General features: G+C 39.9%; 2 protein-coding genes across 3 annotated transcripts; both read right to left on the bottom strand.

Moving 5' to 3' along the window:
• Positions 1-3,284: 3,284 nt before the first annotated feature.
• On the bottom strand, positions 3,285-6,220 carry rps24 (ribosomal protein S24). 2 transcript variants are annotated; one of them, XM_080507277.1, is made up of 6 exons: positions 6,173-6,220; positions 5,645-5,710; positions 5,348-5,557; positions 4,756-4,869; positions 3,879-3,899; positions 3,285-3,375 (listed from the first exon to the last, which is right to left on the bottom strand). In XM_080507277.1, exons 1-5 carry the CDS (start codon positions 6,173-6,175, stop codon positions 3,894-3,896), a joined length of 399 nt encoding a protein of 132 aa, XP_080363403.1. In that variant the 5' UTR covers positions 6,176-6,220; the 3' UTR covers positions 3,285-3,375; positions 3,879-3,893. The 2 variants fall into 2 exon arrangements, with proteins under 2 accessions (XP_080363403.1, XP_080363404.1); XM_080507278.1 differs by lacking the exon at positions 3,879-3,899.
• Positions 6,221-8,024: 1,804 nt separating this feature from the next.
• Positions 8,025-13,247, bottom strand: eif4ebp2 (eukaryotic translation initiation factor 4E binding protein 2). Its single transcript, XM_080507279.1, has 3 exons — positions 12,932-13,247; positions 11,261-11,440; positions 8,025-10,697 (listed from the first exon to the last, which is right to left on the bottom strand). Exons 1-3 carry the CDS (start codon positions 13,062-13,064, stop codon positions 10,666-10,668), a joined length of 345 nt encoding a protein of 114 aa, XP_080363405.1. The 5' UTR covers positions 13,065-13,247; the 3' UTR covers positions 8,025-10,665.
• Positions 13,248-13,269: the final 22 nt, after the last annotated feature.

The raw sequence follows: 13,269 nt of genomic DNA, 5'->3' as shown, positions 1-13,269 counted from the left end.
TTTAGTGATTTTTCTTTGGGGCGACTACCGAAATATGATGTTGTAGATATCGCGGGTTAAATTCAGGGAAAACAAATCCCAGCAGTCGCTGCGATCGTATTGGCAGGTTGCGCTTGATTTATCCAATGTTTGAGCTGAAATCAGCCAAATGACCACTTCATGATGGCCTGCGGTTCAATGTATGAAAATTACACCAACTATAATTTTGTAGGCTGGTGGAGAGACATAACAAAACATTGAGATCCGAACCTCCAGACCAAGTAAATAGCAGCACTACCCACGGTAATACAGCAGGAAAACATAGATACTTTTATTGTTAACGTTATACACCGAAACTTGCAGGAAATCATCCCGCTGATGAAACAACTGTTGTTTGTTTATTGTTTTTTTAAACAATTTAGTCTTGTAAGAAACTAAAATCTCAGATTACACCTATTTTGCTCACAACATTTTAGGTTGTTTGTAGAGGCGATTTATTCCAATGTGAGTATTTTCAGCTCCTGGTAGTTCTCTGCAGTAAACCCAGGAGAAATCCTTCTTGGTTTTTAAAGGTCCTTCGATCACTTCACTGCCTCAGTCCCGCTGAGATCAAACCTCCCCGAACCAGTCGATTTTTAGTTATAGCAGTTCTATACATATTCATTTACGACAGTTTGGGTTGCGTTTTTGCATGACATTTTCAGTTTTTACATCCTACGACCTCTTATTAGAAATTCCTTCATAACATTTCCAAGACGGCATTAATCTCTCGCCACATGACTGAGAAAGTTCTGTCAAATAATATGTGAATAGTGTTTGCTTAGAAGTTAAGAGAAGCAAGCCTGTGTGCTGAGGTTTGCAGGTTTGAATCCCCACTGCTGACAGGTTGCCACTGTGGCTCCCTGAGCGTGGTCCTTAATCCTCCTCGTGTGAATAGGATGGGTTGAAGAAAATCATTTTTGCAAAACAGGCACTAAAGGTACCTTTAAATACGCGGACAATAATATACATCACGAAGGTGGAAAGCCACCTGTTCACATTTTGCTGTAATACTTAGATATTAAAACCGAGTCCATCTGTCCATTAGGTTGTTCTAGTGGGAAGCAAGAGCATTCAAAATGTGTCAGTGGAATTACCTCCGAGCTACTGCTTCTCTCTTTTTTTCCCCCCCAGTGGTGGTGGTGCTGCACGGAGGACTGTGTTGAGAGAAATGCTTGGCCTACATTTCAGACTTTGCACACGCATGACGATATGTCACATTGCAAGGTTGAAGGTAAGAATATATATTCCATACCGCACAGGGCAGCATGTGTGGAATTGAGTTATATATACAAAGGAGCAGCAGCAGCTCTTTGGAGATTGCTCTCGGGAAGGTCATTGGAGGTCACGAGTTGTCATTTTTTCTTTTTTTTTTAGCACCATATTAGTGAATGTCACATTTTATTTTCCTTGTTGTCTGCTTTTAGTCGTTACTAATGAAGTGTGTAGTCAATCTTCCATTAGCACTTTGCTCCCTTCTGTAGCCTCCCTCAAAACATTTCTCCCTACAGGACAGACGTGGCTGCAGCTCCCGCGCATCGCGCATCAGCAGACGATAACCAGAAAAGAAAAGTGAGACACCGGGAGACGCGCGAGGAAGTGAGGGTTACCCTGAGGACAAACTATTCCCCAGCATTTTAATCACTTCATTTACACAGTCGCTGGGGGTATTTCAATGCAAATCACCCGCAAAGGTCACGCTGTAAAGAGGAATATCTATTGTTTCAAACGGTGTTTATTTATAAACACGAAGACTTGAAGCGGCTGGTTGTGTTCGCAGCAGTCAGCCAGCAGAGGCCTTGCTCATCACATTCACTCTTTGATTGAGAAGAGGTGAATATTTTATGCAGCAGGTAAACACTTCACAAACATCTTTGATGTAGCTCTTTTGTTCCACATTTCTTCAAACGAATGGCGCCACCGTGTGGCCGTTTGTCTTACTACAACTAAAGTAGTAGGGCCTAAAAGTCCAGTCACTGACATTAAACTGCTTTATATTGACCTTCTAAACATATAGAATATGATTAAGGGAGTAATTTAAAAATGTGTCTTCAAGCAGTCGGCATATATTTCAAGATATATTAAGTAATTTGGTGATTGCGCTCTCACCTCACTGGTAGTTCCCTTTTTGAGTCCGAGCTTGAGGGGCTTTCTGTGCAGTTTGCATGTTTTGCGTGTGGGTTTCCTCCATGTATTTGAATGAATAGCTTTGTCATCACATGTCGCATATAATGGAATTACAGGTGCTGTTCCCTTGAAGGATTGCAAGTGACCAAAGACATTAAAACTCTTGTCAAGGTCAATAGTTACTTAACGATTTCCTCTCACAAAAGTTACAAAATTAGATTGAGGTTCTTTGGAGACCGTAAATTTGGCCATAGGTTCATACGCGATTGTTCGTCCTGTCCATATTCGTCCCTGCCTTCTGCGAGAGAACAAAGCACATTTGTAGCCCAAAAAGGTGAATAAAGCACCTAAAGTAGATGGATGAAAATATTATTCTAGTAAATCATGAAAGTATTTCTCAGGAATGCCAATTACGGTACATAAATATCAGTCATTGCATTTCAATTTGGACAATTGTGCTTTCACTCACTGACATCTTGAAGGAAAACAGAAATAAGCAGTTTTTAGTTACCTTCGTGTAATGACAAAAGAAAACCACAAGATGTCCCCCAAGACAAACATCAAGACTGCAATGGGATCCAAATAGCAATTCAAGTTGGATTATTCTCAGTAATCTTATTTTTAAAAGCTTATTTAATCATAAAAAACAAACCCAATACTCACAATAAACCTCAGAATTGTCACAGCTACGACTGTAGTGCCAATCACAGCCTTCACTCTTCAGGCCAGCAGTCTCGTGTAAACATTTAGAAAAGCTGTGCTACGTTTGAATAATATCACCAGTCAAATTGAGCAACACAACTCCCAACAGCTCCTGACGACACAAGGTCACACTATCCCAACAGAATGAGTGCATTTTAATTTTGTATGCTGTTTGATGGGAGGAGCAAGTTAAAATGTTATCTTAGACACATGGTGTTATGAATGTTTTTGGTAGTGAACCAGGACAGAAATTGTACCCAACCTAACCCCTTTAACATTGATCCTGAGCGCAGCCAACTTCAAGTGTCAATGGATTCAGACTTGCAGATACTCTGCAACATCTCCCAGCTTTCCTCTTCACCACGAACAGACAAGACTGAGCAGAACGCAATGGGGTAAAAAAAAGAAAAAGAAAAAAGGAGCAATACACCGAGATGTTATTTTTCTCAGTTTTCTCCAAACTTTTATTTGATGACAATATACAAGAACATCTTGAGCGTGTGGATCCTCCCTGGCCGCCCGGGCTCACTGTTGGGAGACAACGAGTTAGTACAAGAGCTACTTTGAATTTCTACACAAACATGAACAAATATTAAAAGTCGAGAGCAAACAAAATGATTATAAATCCTAGTAGATATTGGAACGACAAAGGTTTTTAACCCATTAGTCTGAAAAACCATGACTCAAGTTTAAATTGACACACTAGCAGGCTTTTAGTTCATCTGTCCAACACACAGCACACACCACATGCTGCACTCTGCTTCGATCTACTACAGATCCAAGACAGTCAAAGCACTTATGTCTGTTCAAATAGAAGTCAGAGGAGGCAAAGCCTAAAAGATAGATCCCACACAGCAGGGACAACAGGGGGAAACCTATTAGCCATAAGTTTGAACCAACATGGTAAGGAGGGAGGGGGGCTAAAGGGAACTGCAGGGAGACAGTGGGGCGTGACATGCACGGCACAACTGGGCTCTATCAGCTTATGATGTGCAACACAATGGCACACCATGCTTGTTCTGCCGTTATACCTGCTGACTGACACTTCACTTCTGCAAAGGAAATCCAAAGGAAGCAAAATCAACAAAAGATGAAATAAAAAATTTAATTAATGTTGGAAATTGAAACATGGGATAGAAAAGATCTCTGAATGGCCTTGCAAAGGATACAGTGGCAATATCTGGACCCAGGCCAATAAAACAATGGACGCAGTCATGGCTGAGAGGGCCACACTTTACAGTAGTTACCCGTGCAGCCGGGCGGTAATAAAATAAAAATCAAACTTGGTTTCATAATTCAGAGATCTCATCTGTGAGAAAGAACCAATAACGGGTGGGAAATGGGAACATGAAGGGATTCATTCAAAAACTACAACCTCACTTATACGTAAATGTACTGGAACTTTTTCTTGGATGCGATTAAGTCACCCACACGGGTCAACAACACTTAGCTTACAGCAGTACTCATTAGTACCAACAAGGGATGGGCAGGTAAGTTTGAGGCTAACGACAATGGATGCATTATGTACATCCAAAGGTAAAAGTATTACTGATGTGGCGTTCATGGAGACGTGGGGAAGTAAAGACAGCAGTTAGCTATTGTCCATTACTCCTGGATTATTCTACACACTGCAGTTAGTCTACTTAGGACCACATTTACCTTCTACAGTTTCCGAAGAAAATTTGATAGGATTGAAAAGATGAGAAAGGAATGAAAACAGTAAGAAAATTGTGGGGTGGGAAAAAAAAGATAAAGATTAGCAGGGTACAAAAAGAAAGTGAGGAATGAAAACCCACAAATAAATCCATTGGTCCTTCCTTGGGTTTCTTGTTTACTTATAAAAACAATGAGTTTCATTAACAGAATTCCCCCATACACACACAATTTATCTAAACAGAAACACGTTACCTTTTTGCCAGCAGCGCCAACGCTGGCTTTCTTGATGCCTCGTACTTTCTTCATTCTGTTCTTGCGTTCCTTGCGCTGTTTTCTCGACGTCTTCTTTTTCTCATAGAGACCGTGCTGGGGAACACAAGTGACACATTGATTACTTCATATCCATAAATGGCCACACTATCTTTACAACAGTAATGGGTCTAAAGGGATAGATCAGGTTCTCCTCAAATTATTTGCAGTTTGCAATTAGATGGGTGAATTAATCCATCTGCAAGCTATGTAACGGGATTAAAGTAGTACCATCACAACTCATGATTCTAGCCTCTCAGTGTCAGGCACTGCTTTGCTGCAGTTTAAAGTGAAATGTATAGACAATTTAAAAAAATAAGTTTAGACAAACGTGCAAACGGGAAGTCTCTGGAAATATAGCTCTCAAAGTGCTTTTATACAACGAAATAGTGCAGCAATACGCACATTTGGGCTATTCATTATTTACAAAGCAATGTATAACAGATCACACTGAATAAACACAAACAATGACAGGATTATATGCAATGTAATCTTTGTTTCAAGCAGCCACACTGCTAAGTAGTGGAAAACTCACCCTGGCCAGTCTGTGTTTGGGCTCGTTCTTCTTTGCGTAGTCTAGAGAGTCGTACACCATGGCAAAGCCTGTTGTCTTGCCGCCACCAAATTGAGTCCTGAAGCCAAAGACGAAGACAACATCGGGGGTCGTCTTGTACATCTTGGCAAGCTTCTCCCTGATTTCAGTCTTGGGGACTGTCGCCTTGCCAGGATGAAGAACATCGACGACCTGACACACGGGGCAGGATGGACTGCAGGTTAATCACTTGTTTCACAGAGACTGATGCAGATGTAGAAGCATGTGGTGAAACCTTACCATCTGCTTCCTCTGAAGCAGTCTGTTCGTCATGAACTTGCGAGTCCTGACTGTTACTGTGTCATTCTGAGGATATAACAGAGGAAAAAGTATTTAAGAGAGACATATATGAATGTGTGTGGATATCAGTCCGAGTTATACCAGGGGCCTCATCACAATGCTACAATGCTAACGCTAGCATCCGCAATATGTAAACTTAACATTCATCTATTAAAGAGTAAACACTTAATTTCGTTATAGGGAAAGTCTTTAGACTAAACGGGTGTGTATGTTCCCAAATTACACACCATTACTGAACAAATCTATGGGGTAAATTAAGTGTGCAACGTCCGGGTAGGAATCAGTGGCAGGAGCAACTGTGTGGCACTGCTAATTTTACACTGAATTTCATTATCAGCTACTCTAATATCAACATTTTATGAAGAGGCAAGGGATATTTGTTCAATACTTTGATAGAAACGTGTGTTGATGAACGGATGGCAGCGATGGAGGGCTGATTTTAATCGTAGTTTTCTCTCCAAAACTCACCATCTTGGACCGGCCTCGCTCAGGGACGCTGAAAAGGAGGAAGGACCGGCAGGCGGCCGGATAAATGCCTGAAGAAAATTCAGCAAGCTGCCACTTTTACTGCCTGATCAAAAACATTTTTTTTAGATATGTATAATAAATAAATAAATGCATATATTCAAGGATAACCTGTATCAGCACTTTTGTAACATCTGTGCTGTTTTTTGTAACTTTGAGTCTCCAATGCAGGAAGGACGTGGAGTTATTTCACGAGCCATTTACTCCTGACTCCTTAATCAGTTAGGAGTAAATGTGTGTGCATGAGCTTTATTATACTGGATAGTTTTTGCCTCACCAAAATTCTATAAAAGTTTGAAACTTTATCAAAATGACCTCAACAAAGAAATAATAAGAATTAAAAGTTGTATTTATGGTGATCTATTTAAATGGTTAACATTAAGTCATGCATATTCAAAGTCCAATTGTAGCCCGTGGTCAAATTTCAATTGCCTGCAGTCATTAAATCTAGAATATGTGGCGGCCACATTGTGGCCCATCAGCACTGTTGACCATAAAACACGTTTATACAAAAATATCTATTTTATATTCCACCAGAAGATGGCAGCAGACCTGAGGCCACACTCTGGCCACTTGACCGTTGGGTGACCCCTCCTGGCTAATTTCAAAAAGCAGGACTGTAATAAAAAATACAAGGTTGACTGTGAGGGACAGTTGTACCACCAACAGTTTCTACAGCTTCTGCTGTTGTGTGTCACAGTCGCGTAACATTTCTCAATCAGGTGTCTACACTACAGAGCAAAATCAGACAATTCTTGGACAAACGGGGCAACTTGTCCACCTGTCACAAACGCAGCTAACACTATGTATATGTGAGTGCTGCTGGGAATAAAGACTTTATTTACTGCAGTCAAGACCTCAGTTGTTGTTGTTTTTTTTAAATGTTCACTGCACTTTTATGTACATGTGTTTTTATAAAACACAGCTGTAAACTTTACTGCTGTCTTCGCATCTTAACAGTTTCATATTTTACACATTTACATATTTTACAGACACCAATAAAACAGCCTGCAAGCCCATGCTAAATCAACACCAGGTCACTCCATACTGTGTGTTTTGTATACCTGTCATATGGTTTATTATTGTGTGAATGCTGGAAATTGATCAAATACACCTTATAAAGCAATCATGCCATGAACTATGAAATTTGAAACCCTGAATTGCCATCACTCAGAAAATTATACTTTTTTTTTGTGTGGACCTAACCATGCAAAACAAATGATAAATTAAGTATTGCTATTAATGGAATGTGATAACCTTGTGTGAATGCTGCAAGCAAACCTTTCAGTTATTTATTGTGCAATTATGCCACGTGTTGTGTTAGTTTATGACATAAAATCCCATTCAAGTCTATTTACATGTTGTGGTTGTAATGTGACAAAATGTGGAAAGATTCCAGAAGCTATGAGCTATAATGGGATAGCATGCTGTGAAATATGTGGCTCAACTTGCCTCTCACCATGAACAGCCAGAGTTACTTGTTGTTCCTGTCCCTACACAGCTTTTTCACAGTTGTGACTGTAATTTAGGGATTATTCACACTGTAGTGAACCTTTGGATGAGATGAGACATTTTCTCTGTGGTATGTAATGGAAGAGAGATTTCTTATTTACAACTCAGAAACTTGGAGCATTTATAAAATTTTGCAATTTAATTAGTCTTTTATTAACCTGTGGATACTTCATGTGATTTTGACAGTGTGAAACTGTTCATAACACTTTCTCTCCATTGAGAAAATGAGCGGGAGAAGGGACTGAAAGCATTTAGACAGCTACAATAAAAACACAAAGTCTCATTTTCCTTCAATGGAATTTTATTGATCTTGCAGCAACAGTGTCCACTGGCATTGGAGTTTCACTGAAAATAAAGTTATTTGAAATCAGAACAGAAGATTACAGTAGGCTGGTTTCAAATCTCTTTCAACACAATATGTAAAGCCCTCATTGTCAAAACAAACCGATTTGAAATTAATTTCCCATCTGAGTTCTGTATGAAGACTGTTATCGCCAAGAAATGTGCAATGCAAAACTGGGCTCAAGCGACCCTTCAATGTATTTGTCACCAAAACATGGTCGGAGTTAATTACAAAGCCGGAAAAGAAAATTAAACAGTAACCTTTGATAGACATCACTCATAGGTTCCAGTCGAACAGAGAAATGGGAACGTCATGGTTTTTAGAGCCGCTACTTTAAAATGAGCAGAACCACATTATTGTTGTATTAAAAATGAAAAACACTAATAATCCTAATTGGGACCAAATGAGCGTGTGGTAAGTGCCATTTTAATTTCCATAACATATCCATCCATCTGCACACACACTCGCAAACACACTTCCAAATTTCACAGCTGTTTGACCAAAGTAAAAAAAAAGAAGGAAGAAATAAAAAAATAACAACTTCTTTAAACTTTTAGTTTTGCCGAATTGCCAAGTACAATGTCACCTGTTTAATGTTGCAGTGAAAAAATAAACATCTGTCGGAAAGTATAAATTGATGACGAGGAAGCTATTTAAGTTACTGCATTTTCATGTGAAGTAAGGCATGGGTGGGCACGACGCATGAGAAGACACAGGTAACGTCAGCTGGATTTAAGGACACTGGGGACAGATTTAAAGATGGAGGGACCGCGTTCATCAAGCCAGATGTAAACATGGTTTACTGGTTTCTTGACGTGTCCCAAAAAAAAAATTCTAAAAGCCTTGAAAGTGCTCGTACCCAAACAGATACCCTCAACACCAAGAGACTGTATTAAAAAACCTAAAATGCATATAAAACATCTGGATTACTTCAAGTTTTTTTGTTTGGTTTTTTTTTCTCAAAAATCTTAATCTCTTACCCTAAAAATGGGGAGTATTATTGGTTGTTTATGTTTATCTGGTCTGAATAGTTAAGAACTGTGAAAGCCCACTGCATTTACATAAAACATTCTAGAAAATGTTTATTTTTCTGAATTGACAAGATGTATTTTCCCCCAAAAGAATAAAAATGATCTGTTTCTCTGATTAATGAGATAAGTTTTATAAAAACAACGTTGAATTGACAAGATGAGCTCTGCATTATTTAAAGAAATGTCTCACAATGGGACCAGAAACTGTGCATATACAAAAGTAAACTATGGACTGCAGTGAAGTGGTCTTTTCTTCTTTTTTTTTTGATCTTCTGTCTAACAGAAATAAAACTCCTCATTCAAGTCCAGTTAAGATGAATGCATGGAGGTAAACCATCACCAGAGACATCTTAAAATGTGAGTGGGCCTGTCGACCATTGTTTGGCTTCACTGTGAAGTTTTAGGCAAATCAGATTTTGGAGCAGGCATTCTTCAAGACAATCTGCTGAAGCTCGGAGAAAAAAACAAAACACACAAACACTGTTCTGGAGGACTGGGTGTATGTTAATTTAGATAATTTGTTGAAAGGGTTTTTGTTTTTTTTTTAATTAAAACTTATCTCAGTATTTCAGGGCAACAGCTGCCCCCTCCCTCCTAAAGTGAATGTAGTACGCGCCTGAAAAAACAAAAAACAAAAACAACAAATCACCTGGCAGGTAGCACCCCGTGCAAATTCCTCCTACGAAGTTGAAATACAGTGTCAATTTTTCTTTGCAATAAATGCTATGAAATGTAACCTTATCAGTTGTCAGATTTGTCAACATCTGTACGTAACATTTGGGAAAATACAATAATTTTATGTTCAGAAAACAGTTTGATCGTTGCCTCAAAATTCATAAAAAAAACAAAAAAACAAAATCAACATGTTTTCCCCTAAAAAACTGGAGTCATGCAGGCTTTTATCGGTAATGAAAACTGGAAAGTTGGCATGGCATGAAATCTTTAGCTACACTGGAAAAGACTCCAAACACAGCATCCGTTTACATACCATCACTGGAAAAAAAAAAAAAAAACTCTTACAACCGATCATCCATTGTGGAGCTTTTCAAGTCATTTCAAACAAAAATCAAAGTCTTTAAAGCAAAGTCTGTGATGGGTATCGACGTTTTCAATATTTTCTTAGGCCAGTACTAAAAATGACTTCCCCTTTTCACTTGGAATATGGTAAGTTTAACAATGTGCCCCGCCAATCCCAAAGCACAGGAAGCTTTAAATCTAGCAGTTCAATGTACAAATAGGACCATTTTCAGAAAGGGGGGAGGGTTTCATACGATCTAATTACCACTCCCTTGTTGTGTATTCATGTGTTGATTTGTAGTGATAACCAAGAAAATCTATTTGAATAAGCCGAGTTTCCAGAGTTGGTCACACTGTACCTGTATGAATGACACACTGAGTCTCCATGGTTTTACACACATTACATCCAGCAGTGAGACAAAGAGCGAAAGAAGATGGCTGCCATGAGGACTCGCGACACTGGTTTCTACAAGCCAAGCCACTGGCACGAGTGATGCCAGGTCACTTCCTTTTGCTGGTGTGGTTCCACTCGGTTAGATGTCCATTTCAAACTGGGCGTCGTCACCTTGAAAGCAAAACACGATATTGAGACGTTTCTGGAACAGGCTGGTCGGCTTATCGTCATGACAGAGTTGAATAACGACATAAAGGCTGGGCCGCGCCAACAAGGAAACCAATTAAATCAGGTTCAGCTGTTCAACTTTAGATTATCTTGCACAAAACTTTTGTGTCATGTTCAGTCTTAACCTTGATTACACTTCGTTCTTACACTTAAAGTCTTTTTCATCACTGCAAATGCTTTCATAAGTAATTTCAGTGGGACTCCTCTGGGGGGCGCCAGAGACTTTTCGGGGGGTGTCATGCTTTCTCCAGTATGGGATTTTCCTTTATTTCTAGTGAATAAATGTTTAAATAAATATTAAATATATGTATCTATTATCAGTGTAATGGCGTTTAAATCACTTAATTCAAAACAAGAGTTGAAGATTATATTAAATAAAAAAAAAACTATCAGATTTTACAAATAATCTAACTGGCACAAGAGTTTTGCTTCCCCTGAATCCAAACAAAGCACTTTTGGTGTGACTCAGCCAGCAGTACCACCGAAAGCGATCGCTCCTTGCTTACCGGTTGCAGTCTTGCCCTCCTGTTTGTTGATGTGGTTGTTGGCTTCATTCTTCTGGTTCTCACTGAGGACATGTTGGCTGGTCACTCCGGGGATGACGGGCAGGTGAGCAGGGGGGGTCTGGGCAATGGGGGAGTTACGCCGCTCCAACAGAAACCTTCGGTCATAGATGATCCGGGTGCCTGCGACAGAGCAAGTTTCTGTTCGTCATGGTTTTTTTTACAAGGAAACATAGTGTGGGTGCAATCAAATTGTTAGTCAAAAGGCTGGACTTCTTCCAGACGGCCCTAAGTCTACACTCTCTCTACAAGCACCTGCCTGTTCAAACAACAGCTATTCTCTTTCACACTCAACCCTACCAGATAAGATCCAACCTGTAGAATGAGGTTCACGGGGCAGGAAGAAACAAAAACCTTAAAAAGTCGTTCTTTCAGGCATAATTTAATAGAAGAATTTCATTTAATTTGCCAGATCAAAACATACGTAAAGACATGTAGAGGATTTATTCATATTTGTGAGAAGTCATTTACTGGCGTTCATTAAGGTCAGGTTTCATCTTGACAATCATGATGACATTAGAACTGTTTTGATTGTTCATCACTCATAAATAACTTGGATTTATTTGCATATTTTCACAATAGATGTGCTTGACTTGTCACAACAGGTCAAACTGAAGTGGACTTCATGACATTGACATTGGCTCAGGTCCAGTGATTTTTTTTTTTTTGCACCTCTCCTTAGTTACACAACTGTTCCTTAAAGAAACTGTAGTTATAAACAACATAAATCTGAAAAACGTTTTTTTTTTTTTTTTAAACTGCACACTCCAGAGCCATAGTCTGTATTTGGTTTTGGTCTTTTTGACTACAGTGTGGTTGTAGTATACAGTTTTCATTTCACACATTTGTCTGCGATCGTAATTGTAAAAAAAACAAACCATTATAATTATAAACTGTGCTATGGTGGAACCCCCTAAAACACTGCCGTTAAACATAAGACCAGCCTGCTACAGGCTTCAATCGCGAGTTAAACTGTAAATATTTCTAAGAGAACTTTTTTTTTTAAAACAAATTTAAGAATAGCAGACACGACACAACACTGAGACCATTTAAAGGTAGCTACCTCCCCTTTACTCACATGTCCAGTATGACTGTTCCAAGCTCAAATATGCATAGCTGGAAAAATAAAATAAAAAAGCCAAGGCTGTGGAATGTGCTGCTCATCTGAATCAATTTTGTCACCAGTGCTGCTTAATTCATTTTCAGTCATATGGCTACTAATTCCCCCTGTCTTCTGCTTCAAACATGGATGCACAGAGTGGTATCTGTAAACTCTGCTTATAAATGAATGAACATGTTTTTACTTTGCTTCTTCCTCCTTTGCAAATAAATGTACGGCGAAGCAGGTCAGTCAATCGTGTATTGTTAAACATCTTTGCAACATTTCGACATCATAGGACAACGTTTTTACCACGATTGATAAATAAAACACGTCTTTCCATCTCTGCGCTGTGAACCAGCCAATCAGGCTGCGGCTGAAAGAAAAGGGGGCGGGGCATATCTTTGTTTTTGTTTTGATCGGGATAACGCCGCAGCCCGAGGCCGGACTGACGAGCGACAGTGAACGACAGGGAACAGTCAAAGTGCAATGAAGCAGACCCGGTGTTGCCTCACCTCCGGGAGTGGTGGAGAATAAAGTGCCTCCGGGGGTGGTGCAATAGTCATGAGGTAGCTGCGTTGTGTCGTTGATCAACACCGTCCTGTTCGGGATGGCCCTGCTCTCGCTCAGCTGACGACTGGCAGACATCTTCAGCGCCGATTGGGTGACAAATCCAGCAGCTACAGAAAACCGCGGTGCAAAATTTCCCGACGGACGGTGGAAGCCCGGCCCGTTCCCCCTCTCTCTTTTATCCTCCCGAAGGCTTTCTGGTCTCTCCTTTCGTCCTCCCAGCCGTCAGCTCCGTCCCCTCCCTCAGCAAAGGCAGGAAGCACGACGAGCTGCGGCCGGACGT

This window comes from Blennius ocellaris (genome assembly GCF_963422515.1).
Source record: "Blennius ocellaris genome assembly, chromosome: 13".
In the NCBI taxonomy this organism is placed as follows: Eukaryota; Metazoa; Chordata; class Actinopteri; order Blenniiformes; family Blenniidae; genus Blennius; species Blennius ocellaris.
This window is presented reverse-complemented; position numbering and strand designations above follow the sequence as displayed.